General features: G+C 42.0%; 1 protein-coding gene across 2 annotated transcripts in view; it reads right to left on the minus strand.

Moving 5' to 3' along the window:
- Pdlim3 (PDZ and LIM domain 3) overlaps nt 1-15,513 on the minus strand; it is a 31,263-nt gene extending 15,750 nt beyond the window's left edge. For both annotated transcript variants that reach the window (XM_032919249.1, XM_032919250.1), the window contains exons 1-3: nt 15,272-15,513; nt 4,138-4,289; nt 2,941-3,025 (exon numbers count right to left, since the gene is read on the minus strand). In XM_032919249.1, coding sequence (XP_032775140.1) covers nt 2,941-3,025; nt 4,138-4,289; nt 15,272-15,364 — 330 coding nt within the window. In that variant the 5' untranslated portion in view covers nt 15,365-15,513. The remainder of the gene's footprint in view (nt 1-2,940; nt 3,026-4,137; nt 4,290-15,271) is intronic.
- Between the last annotated feature and the right edge of the window lie 746 nt (nt 15,514-16,259).

A 16,259-nucleotide genomic window follows, 5' to 3' on the forward strand; every position in this document is an offset into this window, starting at 1 on the left:
AAATTAGAATTATGCCTTAAAAGCTAGTTCTTAGAAGAGCGATAAGCACAAACCACTGCATACAGATTTGCAAGTCTCTTTTCTCACTGCAGCTCAGGAATGGTGGTTGACCTTAAATTCTGAAGGGAAAGCAGCACCACACAGACTCCCAGCATGGCTCAAGTACCCCTTGGTTGAATCAGTGCTTGCCGGATGTGAGCAGCAGCTGGGATTGTGTCTCACCCTGGGTTTGGCCATTGATTGAACCTATTTAGTTACATTAAATCTTACATCTCAGGTTGGTGAGCAAGGAGTTTGAAAAACAAGGAGACATTTGGGATAGGGATGTGATTTGCAAACGGGTGCATGTAGGGCAGTGTTCACTGTGTGCTGTGTGCGGATAAAGAAATGGGGATTTTAACCCATTGCATTCTAAAGCTCCAAGTTTGGACAGTCAACAGATGTGTGCAGAAGGCCACCGGGGTCCCCTCTTCATGAGCATTGCCTCTAAAGGACCAACCAATGTGGAGGAAAGTACACAGGCTTGTGCATTGCTGCAAAGCACTGTGCACACATGACAGTGATGGACCTAGACCTCGGTGCTTCATCTAACCTTTCTCTGTGTCGAATTGAGTGCTGACTGGGGGCGTTACCAGTCAACATATGGGACCCTAGCATGTGTGAGCCGCTGATGGCTTTCAGATCTCTTTCCGCCATGTTTACAGCAAACATCTCTAATTCAAAATCCAGAAATCTATATTGTTCCTAAAAGAGGACTGTTTTGAGCAAAGATATGGTGTCAGAAACAGAAAGTTTGGCCTCGTGCACTGGCTCCCAGTGAAATGAGTGGGTTCATAATCCTGAACCTATGTGTCAAGATGTAAAGAAAGGCAAAATTAAGCTTTATGTTGTCTGTTCGATAAAGTATCTTTCTGTGCATATACAAATGTTTCAAATTAACCTATAGTTTCTGGGCCTGAGCACTTTTAACAGAGGAGAGCAGATCTACATTAGCTCTCCCACCTTTCATTATTTGCTCATTTCCATTGCAGAGTGAAAGTCTCATCTGACCTAAATACACCACTCACTTTCCAAGATCACACAGAACTTCACAGTTGGAGTGACAGCTGAACTCTCCTGGGGACCAGTCCTAGTCATTGCTGGGAAATGCAGTTCGTCCTCCGACCAGCTAATTTCACCCCTTGTTACTCTGCACTTTACTGGGTGCTTGCTGTGGCTATACCTTGGGGCATCTCAGTGAGGAGAACAGACCAATGGCTCCTGTCTTTAGAATGTTCTATATTCTGTTCATTTTCCTTGAGGGCCATTCTCTCTTCCTTTTGCTCACAATTTTTAGGCATAGGCTCTCCCTTCTCTTTCAGTCCAAGGCTAGGGCAAGAATCTTAGAAATCCTTCCCCTGTAAAGAGTACATGTCATGTTTCCTTTTCTGAGTGTGGGCCAGGAAGGGAACTGTGTTTTAACTGAAATAAAGCTTCAAAGGAGCACAATTTAGAATGACCTTTGTAATAGTCACAAGGAAGGGACTCTTCATTGTCACAGTGGCAGTGAAGACAGAAAGCCGTTAGGTGAGCAGGTGTGTGGTGTTGAACGTTGGGGAGGATGCTGACACAGCTTCGGGGCTAAGGGGACAAGACACTAAGCTTAAGACTGCCCACTCAGTTGACAGGCCTTCGCTTACACTGCTATATTTAAATCTCTGAGTAGCCTGAGAGACTTGTACTTCTGCTCTGCTATGTCTATTTTATGACATGAGGACAGGGCCTCACTGGGGCAAGTAGAAAACATTCAGGACAAACCCGGGAGCCAACCAGCCCGACAAGGACAAGAGTGCTAAGTGTGAATCATAAACGTGCTCTCAGTCAATCTTCAATAGGTAGATAGAGAACAATGTGCTAGAAATATCCAGCATTTTAATAGAAATCTTGTTTCAAAGATGATATTAAACATGTACCTTTGTATCTCTAAGCCTTGGCAGCTTCTAAGTAGAGGTTCCAAAGCCCTGTTCTTAATTAGATTTTCCAGTGTATTATAATTGAGGTTTGATTCAATTTCAATTAATGGAGGGGGAAGGGTTTCTGAAAGTAGACATAGCCAGATAGGCATCAGATGATTAGATTTACGTGGCTCAGGAGACAGGGTTGCCTCAGGGGAAAAAGGCCTTTATCCTTTGTAAGTCAGCGGCCTGAGCAGAGTATCTCTGTGATAACAAACTTCGATTCTCTTGGGGTGAGGTAAATTGAATATAGAATATCAGAGCTGAGAACTGAAGAAGAATGTCAAAATAAGACCTGCTCCAGAGACCTTAAAGGATTGAAGAGCACAGTAATGATTAGATTAGAGACGCCTGCTCCACATCGCTCAGCCTAGTTTTCATTGTGCTTCTTTTAAACAACTTAAGGGTCTTAGATTTCATCATGGCCATTTATTTGACTGAAGTCTGCTACAAGAAATAATAATAATAATAATAATAACAATAATAATAGTAATAGTAGTAGTAATAAGGGTGGACTCCATGCAAATTAGTCATATTGTTCCTGATGAGATCGTGTTTTTCCCCTTGTTTTTTTGTATGGCATGGCCCCAATATGCATCCCTAGTTGGCCTGGAACTTTCTGTCTGTTTTGGACTGGCATTGACCTTTCAGCAATCTGCCTCTGTCTCCTAAGCTCTGGGACCACAGACATGCACTAACATGCCCAGCAGAGAATATACTCAATCTTTAAAGAGAGATATTTACCTAGGGACACTCTGTTTCTCCCTAGATGTAAGAACACAGGAATCCTGGGAATTAATCTCACAGAGTAGAGACCAATCACAGCTTCACAGGTGACTAGTTCAGAGTTTCCGGTTTGACACTTCTTCCCCTTCCCCTCCCCCAGTGAGCTACCCCACCCTGAACCGGAACTGTGATGTGACATCACTTCCTCTTAACGTCATACCTGCGGTTCAGCCTCTAGGTTGATTTTAAAGGGATGCGCTTTCCCATCTTCCGACACCTGCGGGGACCATAAGCGAGTTTCTGCCCTGCAAATGAAACAAAGTTTGCAAACTCCAGATCCAAATGGCACTTCTTTTTAAAATATACATGATTTCCTATCATGTCTGTGAAAAGTATTAGCAACCCTCACTAATTTAAGTCCACAGAATTTGTCTTTTCCTTATTCTGTACGTCCTCATTTGGTTAGCGTTGTATTGTCAGTGTCCTTTCGAGGGCCTGGAGTGCTCGGTGTGGTTGCGGGAGAAAGTACATCTCCAGTGTGTGTAAAACAACAGAAGGGGAGATTTACCGACATGCAGAAGACACCGGGAGGCAAGCTGCCCGAGTCTCTCTTCTCTCCTGTCCTACCAAGGCCACCACAGGAGCCAGAGAGAGGTTGGCCACATGGCTGTGTGCCTGGCATCACACATGCTTTTCGCATGCATTAGAGACTCAGAAGCATAGGCAGAGATAGAAAAGAATCTACTTTTCTTCATGAGGCTATGGATAGCTGATGGAGTCAGTCCTCTGTACCAGGGGAGATGGTCACTGAGTACAACATGGTAATCACATGCACGACCCCTTTAACCAATCACTACTTCACTATTTTCAGCTTCATACCAAGGCCGTCATAACAAGTTGGGTTCAAATTCTTGCATTAGGAGGTGGTTTAGAAATCTCTGTATATTTAACGTATGCACATGTATTCTTTACACCTTGTAATAACCTCTTGATATGAACCTGTACAAAATGGCCGAGTGGATATCCACACCCAAACTTAACCTTTGGGCAAATCAGGGGATTCTTTATGAAGCATCTTTCAACCCTATTCTGTATCACAGTTATATGAGCAGCTGTTCATTCTTGTGTCTTCATGACTTTAATTATTTTCATTGTCAAGTCCCTCGGCTACTGTACAAAGAAGCCAGTCCTCTGTACCATTTTAATTTTGACATTTCAAAGATGTTTTTTGAAAATGGTTCATTCATAAATGCTAGACTGACCGATTCCGGTGAATACAAGAATAAAGCGGCAAATACATAAGAAACTCCATCAGAATTCTAGGCCTATGACATTTCTCACAGATGTGACCGGTTAGTTCTGGTTCAGGCTCTCCAGAAAAACAGATCAAGGTTTGACCCACTGAGCTGAGGCTCACCTGTCAATCTTGAGACACAACTGGTAAGATGCTGCTTTGATCCTGTCCTGAGCATCGGCATGAGTCATGGACTCCGTACCAAAGCCATCGATAGCCAGGATGACGTCTCCAGGGCACAGGTTGGCGGCTTCTGCCTTGCTTCCCGGAGTGACCTGGAGGAAACCAAGACACACTTCAAATCCAATACCCGGCAGCTTCTTGAGTTTTATACTTAGTAGTTATATGTTATCCTGGTAAGTTTTTCAGTAGTTTCACTTGTTGCCAAATCTTAAACCGAATTTTTAAAGGAGCTCTCAGTTACTCAGTTGTTTTATTTTGTTATGTTAAATAATTTTCACACCAGCCATATTTTAAGCAACATATTATCTCTTGTTATTTTTCAAATATTTCATATAACTACATCTGTGACTATTTTCTCTGTTGAAAATGAATAATTTTAAAGCTTTTTTGTTAGCCAGAAATTTCTATTTTAAGATAGTTTTTCTATATTTTGACATTGGAAGACGCCCTTGAAACGATCAATAGTCTAGAGCCATCATGACTTAGACTAGAATCTTTACAGATAGTCCTCCAAAATAGCTCTGATGTTTTTCTGCCATCTCTGTAGAGACACAAGAAGTTGGTCATCTGAAATCTGGAACAGGTCCCCAGCAAGGGCCCAACCATGTTGATACCCTAACTTAGACTTCAGGCTTTTAGAACTCCAAGAAGCTATTTTCGTTACTGAAAAGTCACAGCTTAAACTATGAAAGCTTAAACTAAGACAAAATTTCTAAGTCTAGAAATCTGGCAAAAGGGTCACCCTTGAACTGATCAGAAGAAATCTGACAATCTGAACATTTACAGCATTCTAGAGAACTGGGAAGAAGAAAACCAGAAGTTCAAGGAAAGATGAAATCTCACAGGAAGGGAGGACCTCTGCCTCTGCATGCGCGTATCTGTGACAGACAATGGAGAAAGAAGTGGCCAACATAGCAGCTGTTAAGAAAACTCAGGTAAAACAATACATTGCTAATGGCTTGGTGTAAGTTAGCAAGAATGTGAAGAACCATGGGGAACCAATGACACAAAGGACGTTTGTATTCAGTCTTGTAATCTTCTCCATGAATGAAGAACAGTGGGATAAGTAGAAAACATAGAATAAGACAATCGGTTTTAATTAAATCTGGTCAGTTACATTAAATATACATGGTCCAAACATGTTACTTAAAAATCAGAGATTTTTCAAAATAGGGGAAAAACAAAATTCATTTTTTTTCCTAGCAGAATGTGTATGAATTTTTAGAAGTGGAAAATGAAAGGAATGATACTTTAGGACATAGGAAAATATATGTTACTGTATTTTTAATGCTTAGAAATAGAAAATGTGGGGCTGGAGAGGTGGCCCAATGGTTAGGAGCATTGACTGCTCTCCCAGAGGTCCTGAGTTCAAATCCCAGCAACCACATGGTGGCTCACAGCCATCTGTAATGAGATCTGATGCCCTCTTCCGGTGTTTCTGGAGACAGCTACAGTGTACTTATATATAATAAATAAATCTTAAAAAAAAAAAGAAATAGAAAATGTAGAACATTAGTATGATAAATATCTATCCAGTTAAAAATGAAAGGTTATTTTTCTGGATAAATTTTTCTTCCATTTTTCTGTCTGTACTCACATCGCTATCTCTCTAGCTCACTGTCCAGACGTCTGATCCCATTCCTGCTCTCCTTTATATAACACACAATGGCTATTCTGATTTCCTTTAAGTTCCTCAAACAGAGCAGCAATACTTTACCTCCTTAAGGTTTTACGCGCACAGCTGTTTCTATATGAAATACTCCTCACCTGAAGGCTCTTTCTTCTCCTTTAGGTTTAGGTGCAAATAACGCATTTTAGAAAATCCCTGAAAGTTCTGGTTTCCTTTTTCTAGTCCTTCAAACGTGTTATTTATCTTTATATCTTGTTTATTGTCTTCATGAAGATTACATTTATCTTGTATTTGCTTAGTTACTTGTGTATTACTGTCTTCTCAACTAGGCTGCAAATTTATGTGCTGGAGAGTTCCTGAATCATGCTGATTTTACTGGAAATTAGCAGCTTTACCATGGTTCAAAAGGTGTATAAATTCAGGATGAACCATACTTTGGGCACTGTAGTTTGGTCTTTTGCTTAGCTGGTAATTTGCAGTAGAACACTTGTTAGTGGTTTTGAAGCTAACTTCAGAGCTCAGGTCAAGTCAGGAGAGAGGGAAGGGGAGGGGAAAGGGAAAGGAAGAGGGAGGAAGAAGGGGAGGGGAAGGTGGGGAAGGGGGAGGGGGCGGTGGGGAAGGGGGAAGGGGAGGATTCTGAAGTTCAGGCTAGACAGGTGGACAACATTCTGTGAGTATATCATGCTTTTAAGCTACTGTGTTGGGCATGTTAAATCGATTATCAAGATGCATTATGCATGTAGTTTCAACTTTTGATGGTGTTATCAGGATATAACCCCATCCTAGGTCAAGGATTATCTGTATTTCTTATGTTTTACAGTTTATTTTTCAGTGTTTAAATTCAGTAAATGAAAAACTGAAGAATGAATGGAAAAGTCATTTAAATAAGGGCTTATATGAAAAAAAAAGCAAGTATTCAAAAATTGAGTGTGTGTGTGTGTGTGTGTGTGTGTGTGTGTGTGTGTTGTGTGTATATGATCTTCCCCCAGCTCCCATGACATGCTCACAGGCACGATTGCACACATCTTCATGTGTGCTCTTAGTACAAAGGAGGACATTAGGTGTCCGTGTTATCATTTTCTTCCTTATTTACTGTGATGGCTTGTATATACTTAGCCCAGGGAGTGGCACTATTAGTAGGTGTGGCCCTATTGGAGTAGGTGTGTCACTGTGGATGTGGACTTTAAGACCCTTATTCTAGTCGCCTCCAAGCCAATATTCTGTTAGCAGCCTTCAGATTAGGATGTAGAACTCTCAGCTTCTCCTGCACCATGCCTGCCTGGATGCTGCCGTGTTCCTGCCTTGATGATAATGGACTGAACCTCTGAACCTTGTAAGCCAGCCCCAATGAAATGTTGTCCTTATAAGAGTTGCTTTGGTCATGGTGTCTGTTCACAGCAGTAAAACCCTAACTAAGACATTTCCTTTGAGACAGGATCTCTTACTGAACTTGTAACTCCCCATTTTCCTGCTAGGCTGGCTAAGTAGAAGCCACTTGTTTCCACAACTTCACAGTGGTTGGGTGTAAGGCCCAGCCATGCCTGAATTATTACTTGGGTGCTGGGGATTTGAACTCAGATTCCCATGCTTGGTCAGCAAGTGCTCTTTCTATACTGAGCCATTGTCCCAGCCCAGTTTGTTTATTATTGTGAACTTACCACTTTTATATTTGGAAACTGGAAACCGTAAATCAGAATTTACTCATGAGTCTTATTTTAATCCTCAGATTGCTCCAGGAATAAGCTCCAGTGTTCCTAATACGGTACTCCAGGATTAATAGTCAATTTATTGTTTTTAATTTGCTTATTTTGTTCCATTATGAGCCCCTAGAGAGAGTCAAGTTCATTTAGATAAATATAAACTTCAAAAATAGTTAAGTTCTCGTGTGTCCCAGTCTTGGGAACTATTGCGGGATTGTTTATTGCGCTGGGTTAATTCCATGTCATGAAGATTTTCTAGTGGGAACAGCTGATAGAAGCTTGGTGAGGACAACTGGGCTTATTACATCTTAGCCTCTGGGAGCTACGTCATAGCTACTTTTATTTAGAATAAAGTTTCCATCCCCAATGGCCCTTGTAGGAATAAAAGGAATCCTGATTGTTTAATATTCATTCAATATAGAATATGCAGAGTAGTATTTCCTATTTTTAAGCTTCTAAGGTCAGAATGCTTCCTTGGAGTTAAAACATTAAACGGGGCTGTGTGTCTGTCTGTAAAGCCCCTCTTAGGTTTAATAATACAGTTGAACAGAATCAAGTTGTAGAACAGTCAGTTCTGATCTGGAAGTGTTTAACTTTTTTTTTCTGTTTTAACTTTGGTTATGATGAATAGAAAATAGAGCCGTGTATATATGTGTGTCTGTATGTGTCTGTGCTTGTACACTGTGCTACTGGGTGGGTTAAATGCCTATACACATTTTAAGCAGACATCAGACTTTAAATGTTGAACATGTAATAAATATTGACTTCATATATTGAACAGACTTCAAATACCAAAGTCAAATAGTTTAGGTATTAGAAGGCACTAAATTTTATTAACAGTAACTCCAAAAGTTAAGGATATCACCTTAGCTTCCTACAAAATGATACATTTTAAAAACTGTTTTCATGTTTTTTTGGCAAGGCTCTATGATAGGCCGAGCAGAAAGGACTGTTCTGTTTTTACAAGAAAGAGATTTTTAGTAACCCAGGGCTTCCTGAGAGCAGCTACAGGACTGGTCACCAGGCATTTTAGAAGCCAGTCTGGGCAGCTTTAACTCTCATTTTGACATGGAGTAGAGCCATCTGAAAAGACAGCCTCAACCGAGGGATTGCCTGGATGGACCTGTGGGTATGTCTGTAGAGGATTGTCTTGACTGTTGATTGATGTAGGAAGGCCCAACCCTTGTCAGCAGTATCCTCCCTAGGCATGTGGTCATGAGACAACAGGAAAGTCAGTAAAGCTGTCCATCTGACAGACAGCTTCCATTGTAGTTCCTGTGTATGTCTTGCCTGTGAAGTGAGCACACGGTGCTGTGTGACATAGGAAAAAGGTCCACCTTTCTCTTCCTTCAGTGGTAACTGGGACCTGGAGTTGTAAGCTGAGGCAAACCCCTTTTCCTCCACATTGCCTTTGGTCAGGGTGTTTTAACACAGCAACAGAAAGGAAAACAGAATGGAATGTTGCCAATGATGGTGAGAACCCACTTCTGACTTTGTTTTCAACAGGGTCCTTACTGCTTTTAATCCTGCACAGATGGATGGATCGAGTACAAAAGGGATATATGGAGAGAAGGAGACATATGATGCTTCTAACCTAGTTCAGCAAGGTTGATGATTAGAATGACTAATGACGAAAATGCCTGCTGACCTGACTTGGTTTTTGTAAGTTAAACCATTCACTGAGGTATAAGAAGCCACTATTCATGACTAATTTATACTGCTGCTTTATCTTGACGTTCTACTATTATATTATTACTTTGGATTTTTTTATTGTGCCCGCAGCTTTTTATTACTGTGCTTTCTCCAGTTGAGAGAACAGAGAGGTGAGATGAGGCATAGGGTTTTAAAATGAATTATTTCGTATTTGTGGTCATTACTGTCTTAACTATTAAGGTTACCAGGGAGATAACTGGCCGTAGCCCCACAGTCAATCACTCAGCATTGTGATTTTAAACTTCTCTGTTACAAGAACCATCTGGGGCCGTTGGCCGTAAAGACTCCATCCTACAGCAGATGTCTGGAATCAGAATCAATAGGAAGGGGCCCAGGAGCTGTGTTATTTACAGGTACCTTGGATGGTTTTGGCTCTTCATGCAACCTATTCAGTTGTCCCTCATCCCCTACCAAGTGAACATTGGAAGCCTTGTCAGACATATAAATCCCTCCAGGAACTGAGTACTATGATAGTTTCTAGGGTGACATTCTCCTCATTTACACAAAATGTGCTCGTGACCCTGATCATAGGTGTTTTCAGAGAGATCTGCAAGATTCTAATGTACAGTCTGGGCTGAAACAGTGACTTTACTGTCGTGATACTATTATTATTGGGGCTTTTAATTTTGCTTAATTCTTAAGACAATCTTCCAAAAACAGCTACTTTTATTTTTATGTGAGAACATCGATGCTCAGAAATTGTAAGATACTCACATGGGGGTTATTCCATGAAAAATCTGAAATTCTGTTGAAGCTGTCTCACAGGTTCTTTCAGTGCTCTGTGCAGCCTGTGGGTAACCTCCCCACTCCTGTGCCTCCTGCTAATTCTCATGCCATACTTTGCTTGTAAAATTTTGGACCAGTTTGTCATGGTACCATGTTTATGTACATACATGTCCCTTCTTCCACTGCTATGTGTACTTCTCAGAGGGGAGAGGTCCATCTAAATTATAATCATTGTCCCTCAGTGTCTTTCACTGAACAGGATATTTTGTAATCAATATTATGAACATATGAACCAATGCTTCTCTGTAGATACCATTGTTGCTAGCACAAAGTTACACTGGGTTTAATTCGCATCGATTTTTCTACTGCCCTTGTTTTATCCTAGGACAAGATTGTGCCCAAACTATAAGCATCCCATCCTAAATTTTCAAATTTCAAATAAAGTTTAGATTGAAGTACCAGATTTGTGAGTACCTGAATGAGTACATGCGTGGGTGTGTGTGTGTGAGAGAGAGAGAGAGAGAGAGAGAGAGAGAGAGAGAGAGAGAGAGAGAGATGCAGGCATTGAGAATTCACTGGCATGGTCTGAGTTGGTCCTCAGTTCTAGCTCAGCCACACTGACCCTGAAGTTCCCTGAGTTGAAGGAAGCCAGGGATAAAGGGGAGGAAAGATTTGCTGGCCTCAGAACAGGACCCAGCACCTGAGTTTGTGCTGCATTCCATATCAGAATTTTACAAATGTCAACAATTTGTGTCTTCTGTGAGAGTAAACCCACTTCCTGGTTGGTCAAGAAACTTCCAGAAGAACCCTTAGGATCTTCTTACAAAGTAAAACAAAACAAAACAAAACCACTCCCAAAGCAAAAAACCAACCAACCAACCAACCGACCAACCAACCAACCAGGAAGACACTCCAAAACATAAGAAGCCCATGTAGAGATGTGAACCTCAAACATTGTTCTATGAAATGCAGTGTTTGAAGTATGCGCCATCTGTAAGTTTCTGTCATTATGTGACAGGATGTCTGACACACCTATAGAGGGAGTAGAAGGCTACCTAGGCTGCAACCAGTGTAACTCAAACCCGACTCTTGTGAGTCTCTCTGTCCGCCAGGCCCCACTTCCTAAAAGCGCCTCCTTGGCCCTCAACATTCCTCAAGGCTGAGCATTGGAAACACAATGCAGTGGGAGGCCCTTCAGACATGAACTGTAATGTGACACTCTCTCATACAAAATGTAGTGCAGGGGTTGTCTAGAAAATCTTGGGTCTGGTGGTTTATTTTCCTTCCTTTTGATGTGAGTGTGTGTGTTTCTTCAAATTATACTAAATTTTATTTCACTGATTAGTGGGGTTTGTGAATAATTATGGGACAGAAACTCTTTGTGGTAACTCTGTGAACTGCATTTCCAGAAGATGGAGTGGGTAACATATGTTGCCTTGAAGCAGGACACAGAGCACAGTACAGCACCCTGGGACCCTGATTTTGGATACATGCTCCTCTGGTAATAATGTGTTTGGTAGCCTAGTTCCTCTGCCTCTATAGACTATACACATACACCCCACTTCTGACAGTGAATGTATTTAACAACTTTAGAACCCTCTAGAAAGCTGTGGCAAAACTGGGTTTTCTTGCAAACTCTTAAGAGAAATTTTCTACTTCCTATCTTATGTCTATGTGTAATTGAATTGGCATATAACTAAAACCAGGTACATTGTGGGAATGACATGTGCAGCCATAAAATAAGTATATATCCTAATCTATCAATCAACACAGAAAACTGCCTAAGACCCTCAGTAACCAACTCCCTCCTCTTCTAAGTCCCATAAAAAAGGCCCAGAACAAGAATCAGAACCCTGGAATAGTCTCACTCATAAGGCTCGCAGTCAGATCTCGGATCTGTACTCAGAATAAAGCGATCTTGCTACTTTTTCAAGTCTGTGTGAGCCATTATTTTCAATTCTTTGGATTGGAGGCCAAAGCTCTAGTACCCTTGACCCAGACCCTATCCACCAGTAGCCCTCCCGCAAGCTCTGGCTGGAGCTCCGCTGTCACCCAAGGAGCAGGAAATTACTATCTGGAAGCTCCTTGACTGAGGATGAGGTTATATCCCAAACAACTGTCACTTCTTTATGCAGCTGAAGACACCTTCAATTAACCAAAATCGAATATAGCAAACCGGCTGAGTGTCCTACTGCAGAGCAGCGCAACACACTGCGGAGGCTCACGGTTGCTCTGCTGATCACGTGGTTGACACTAACTGTGGCTCTTCACCGCTCTCCAGGGTCGAGACAGAGTAGCAGTCAGTTGCCAGCCCAGGCAGAGGCAAAAACTCAAAGTATGGTCTGAATTGAAGGCATGACACTTGCATACCATTATAAAGTGGCAGTGCCATGAACAGAGAGCCCTCCATAGTCTGCATTTATACAGCACCAGGCAGGAAGGGCACATACAGTCTAGCTCCGCGGACAAAACCAAACATAATGAGAAAATACCTCTCATAGATGGAACTTCTTTTAACACTAAGTACTGACATTTTAGTTCTTTGTGTCCTTAAGTACTTAACCGGACAGCTACCTTTGTTTTGGAATGAGTATCTGAGAGTTTGAGCTACCTATTTATGGCAATAAAGTTATGTAAAAGGCGAGCAACATAATCATTTGTATTATAGTATATTTCTTTTATAGCATAAGTGGTGTACCGGATGCTGCTATGTATTGAACAGTTTCCAATGTAAAAAGGTTCCTGCCCCCAGGGAGCAAGTGACAGAGTAGGATACGCTTAAGTATCTTGGGTACAGACAAGATAGGCAGAAAGCTGCGCTTGCGCAATAGATGAAATGACCATGATTGGAGGATTAGAGGAGGGCTCGGGGAAAATAGGTTTTCATAGGCTGAGAGGACGGACCATGCGGTGGGGCTGGAGGAAAGAATTCTGGGAGAGAGTGATGTGTATCAGAAGCACAGCCATGCCAGGGAGATCATAAACAGCCCAGAGCTGTGGCATCACTGTCCTTGTATGGAGTAAACAGAGGAACGGGAGAGGCAGGGGAGAAAAGAAGTTGGAACAGAGAGTAAAAGGCCGTGCTGAAGAACCTACCTTCTGTTCTCTAGAAGCTAGCGACATCACTGAAGGATGCTTAGTGGAAAAATGAACAGACAGTCCCCTTGGACCTTTCAAAGGCGGGTGGTAAGAATGTGCAGAGTGACTTGGAGACCACAGGCAGGCTTCTGGGCAGGAAGTTATGATATCTTGAACAAAGACAGCGGCCCGAAGAAGAGCACCACTGACAAATTGGATGTCACTGGGGACAGTGAGGGACGTTTTCCTCACGTGTAGACTTAAGTGATAGAATAATGTTAAGATTACAAGACAGAATGACTGCCTCGCGCAGCAGACACTTTCGATGAACACTTCTGAGGTTTTTATCCAAATGATTTCTCGTGTCTCTATAATTATTCTGGACAAATTCTTAATAAGAATTCATGAAGGCATAAAAGCCCGAGTGGGCTTGCATTGATTTAGCAAGAATCCCTGATATGCATGGCTCTGGGGATACTTGGGGTCAAATAATTCAGTCTTATCTGTTCCCTAGATGCTAAAACCATTGAAAAGGTGTACTTTAAATAAATAATGTCCAGTTTGTTATTGATTCAAGTGCCCACAGTTGTGACACACATTAGCTATGAGTTAAAAATCCAAGACAGAATGGCTCTTCAAATAAAAATATCATGTCATCGAATACATTTACCCATGATCCTTGTAGTCTGAATGCAGATGTAAGATTGCATTAAGATAAACCTTGCTTTTAATGTCAACAATTCCAAGTTTCAAACATATGATTCATTGGACAGTTATGTTCCAGAGTAATAGTAAGATAATTCTTTTATAAATTTCTTCAAGGGTCTTTATGACATAATTCATCCTTTCGGATTTAATTTAAATATGATTTATTCTTTGTTATGATTCAAGAGCTTCTGTTACTTAATATGAGCAAGTGGAACCTTATAAACTACGCGTATTTCTTAGAGACAGTGGAAACTGTTTTCTTTGGTAAATCTATAAAAGGAATTGCTTGGCCCACATCATGGAAGCATTTTCTGCTTAATTTACTTAAGAGCATTTCTGGGGGTATGTTTTAATGTCTCATATAAAAACACATGTCAGATGTGTTTACATGTTTTTGAAAAATGTAAAACAAAGCTCGAAATGGGCCATTGTATGCATCCCTGCGATACATGCTTTGGGGTTTTTAAAAAGCATAGAGCTTCACAAATAATATTAATGTGCGTACGTTGCCCTATTCAAGATCTGTGAATGATCGGGTTATAGAGCATGTACTCATAAACTATAGCCTGAGCAGTAAGAAAAGCATAACGTTTACAACATAAAATTATAATATTTAAAAGTTTGTGCCTTTCACGTTTAGAATGGCTTGCAGGAGTCACTGGAGAGATTGCTTTCAAAAGTTGAGGGAGTTACCAACGAGATGCTTTACAATTAGTCGAGAAATTTGTTGACAGAAAAGGAACCCTGGGCTTCATTTTTGCACCCTCCGTCTTGATGGGTTCTGCTTTAGATAACCTTGGCATAAGGCAGTTCAGTTTTTGCCTCTCACGTCTTATTTCTCAAGGTTATTAGACTGAGAGGTTTCTTTCTATCAGACAAACTATTGCCCAGGTTTTCTTTGTCGTTTGAATTATAGGTAATGCTTCCTCAGCCAACTTCCCAGCTTTGGAAAAATATTTATCCAAAATGCCTGGAAACGGAGGAATACACATTAGTAATATTTTCCCTGTCTGGCTGATATGAGAGGTTCCAACTTGGCCAGTCCAAGTTGTGCCCTGCGAACAGTACCCCGCTAAAGTTCTCATCCAGGTAAGAAAACTGCTCACATGCAAGTTTAGCGCCACCAAATAACTGAGAGAGTGATACCTCTTTCTTGCCCCTCGTATCTGTTTGATATGAAAGGAAAGGGGATAGGGAAAAGCCAAAAGCACCCCTCAGCTCTGAAGCCCTCCTCTGAGCCCAGGAATCCGCACTGCCAGTTGACCTCTCTGGGAAATGTGGCTGGGGATCAAGGAAAAGGGAGGCAGAGTTTGTGAGCCGCCTTGGTTAAATCTCAGAACTGCTTTGCACCCTTCCTGCTTGTTGCTGAAGTCCACTGGGAGCCCAGCTCTCTCAGGCCCTGCCAGTGCACCATCCTGCCTCCCTCCCTGGGCTTCTTGGTTACTCTCTTTTAACTCCAGGGCCACTCTCTCAGACGCCAGGTGACATGTACCAAAAAATCAGAATGGAAAACACCTACCCTGGTGATGACCAAAGGCTGGTTGAAGTCTATGCCTCCTGAGAGTCTGAAGCCCCAGGGCGCAGGGCCCGGGAGAACTACGTTCTGGGGCATGATGCCTTCCTGTGAGTGGGTCCAGCGATCGGTGTCTCTGCAGAGCGCTAGTCTCGGAACCCGGACAACCCACTTAGTTCCCGGGGCTGCAACCTAGCTGAGAATGCTGTCCGGGAGTTTTATCCCTGCTGCGGAGTGACGTCACTGGCCTCCCCTCCTCCCCACCCCCTCCCACCAAGGAGAGCTCCAACTTTGGAAGTGAGAGACAGCGCCTGGCTTGAGGAGCTCCCTGCTGGGTGCAGTCGCCCAGACCTCTCCCCGCCCAAGGAGGCTTCGGGTTACAGCTTCCCTCTTTCCCTTAAGTAACACCTGTCCTCCTGTTTCTCGTCTACTTGCTCAGCAGTGCACTTTACTGGGAAGTTAAAAGCAATCACACCACAGCCTCTACGCTTTCAATTAAAATAAAACCCAAGCACATCCAGGCTCTTAGGAATTGAGCAGTTTTGAGCGCAGTAACGTGTTCCCCTATCTAGCTTTGGTCAAGTTAAAGTCTTCATTTATATCAGCTGTAAAACAGGAGTAATTATTGTACTTGTAGGAGTATTGGGGGAATTTGGGTGGCAATAAAATGAAATGTTTCTGCACAGCGCCCCGCATAGCATAAAAAATTCAAGTATTTCTATAATTAAAATATATTCCCAACCAGGTGTGTCTTTGTGATATAGGAATGACTTTGTTATATGTGAAGTTTATGCTCGGAATCACCCCTTTTCTTGCCCTGCTTACCCGTCAATATTTAAGTAAGTTTTCATTTTAAGTTCGGGCTACATTCATAACTATTCCAGCCACAGGTGGCAGCATACTGCTTAGGCTCTGCATGTTGGACACGACTGATACACAGAGGCAAGTATCCGAATGATCTAGGAGTTGAAGCTTCTCCGTCTGGGTGCTGCAG

This window comes from Rattus rattus, chromosome 13, assembly GCF_011064425.1.
Source record: "Rattus rattus isolate New Zealand chromosome 13, Rrattus_CSIRO_v1, whole genome shotgun sequence".
NCBI lineage: Eukaryota > Metazoa > Chordata > Mammalia > Rodentia > Muridae > Rattus > Rattus rattus.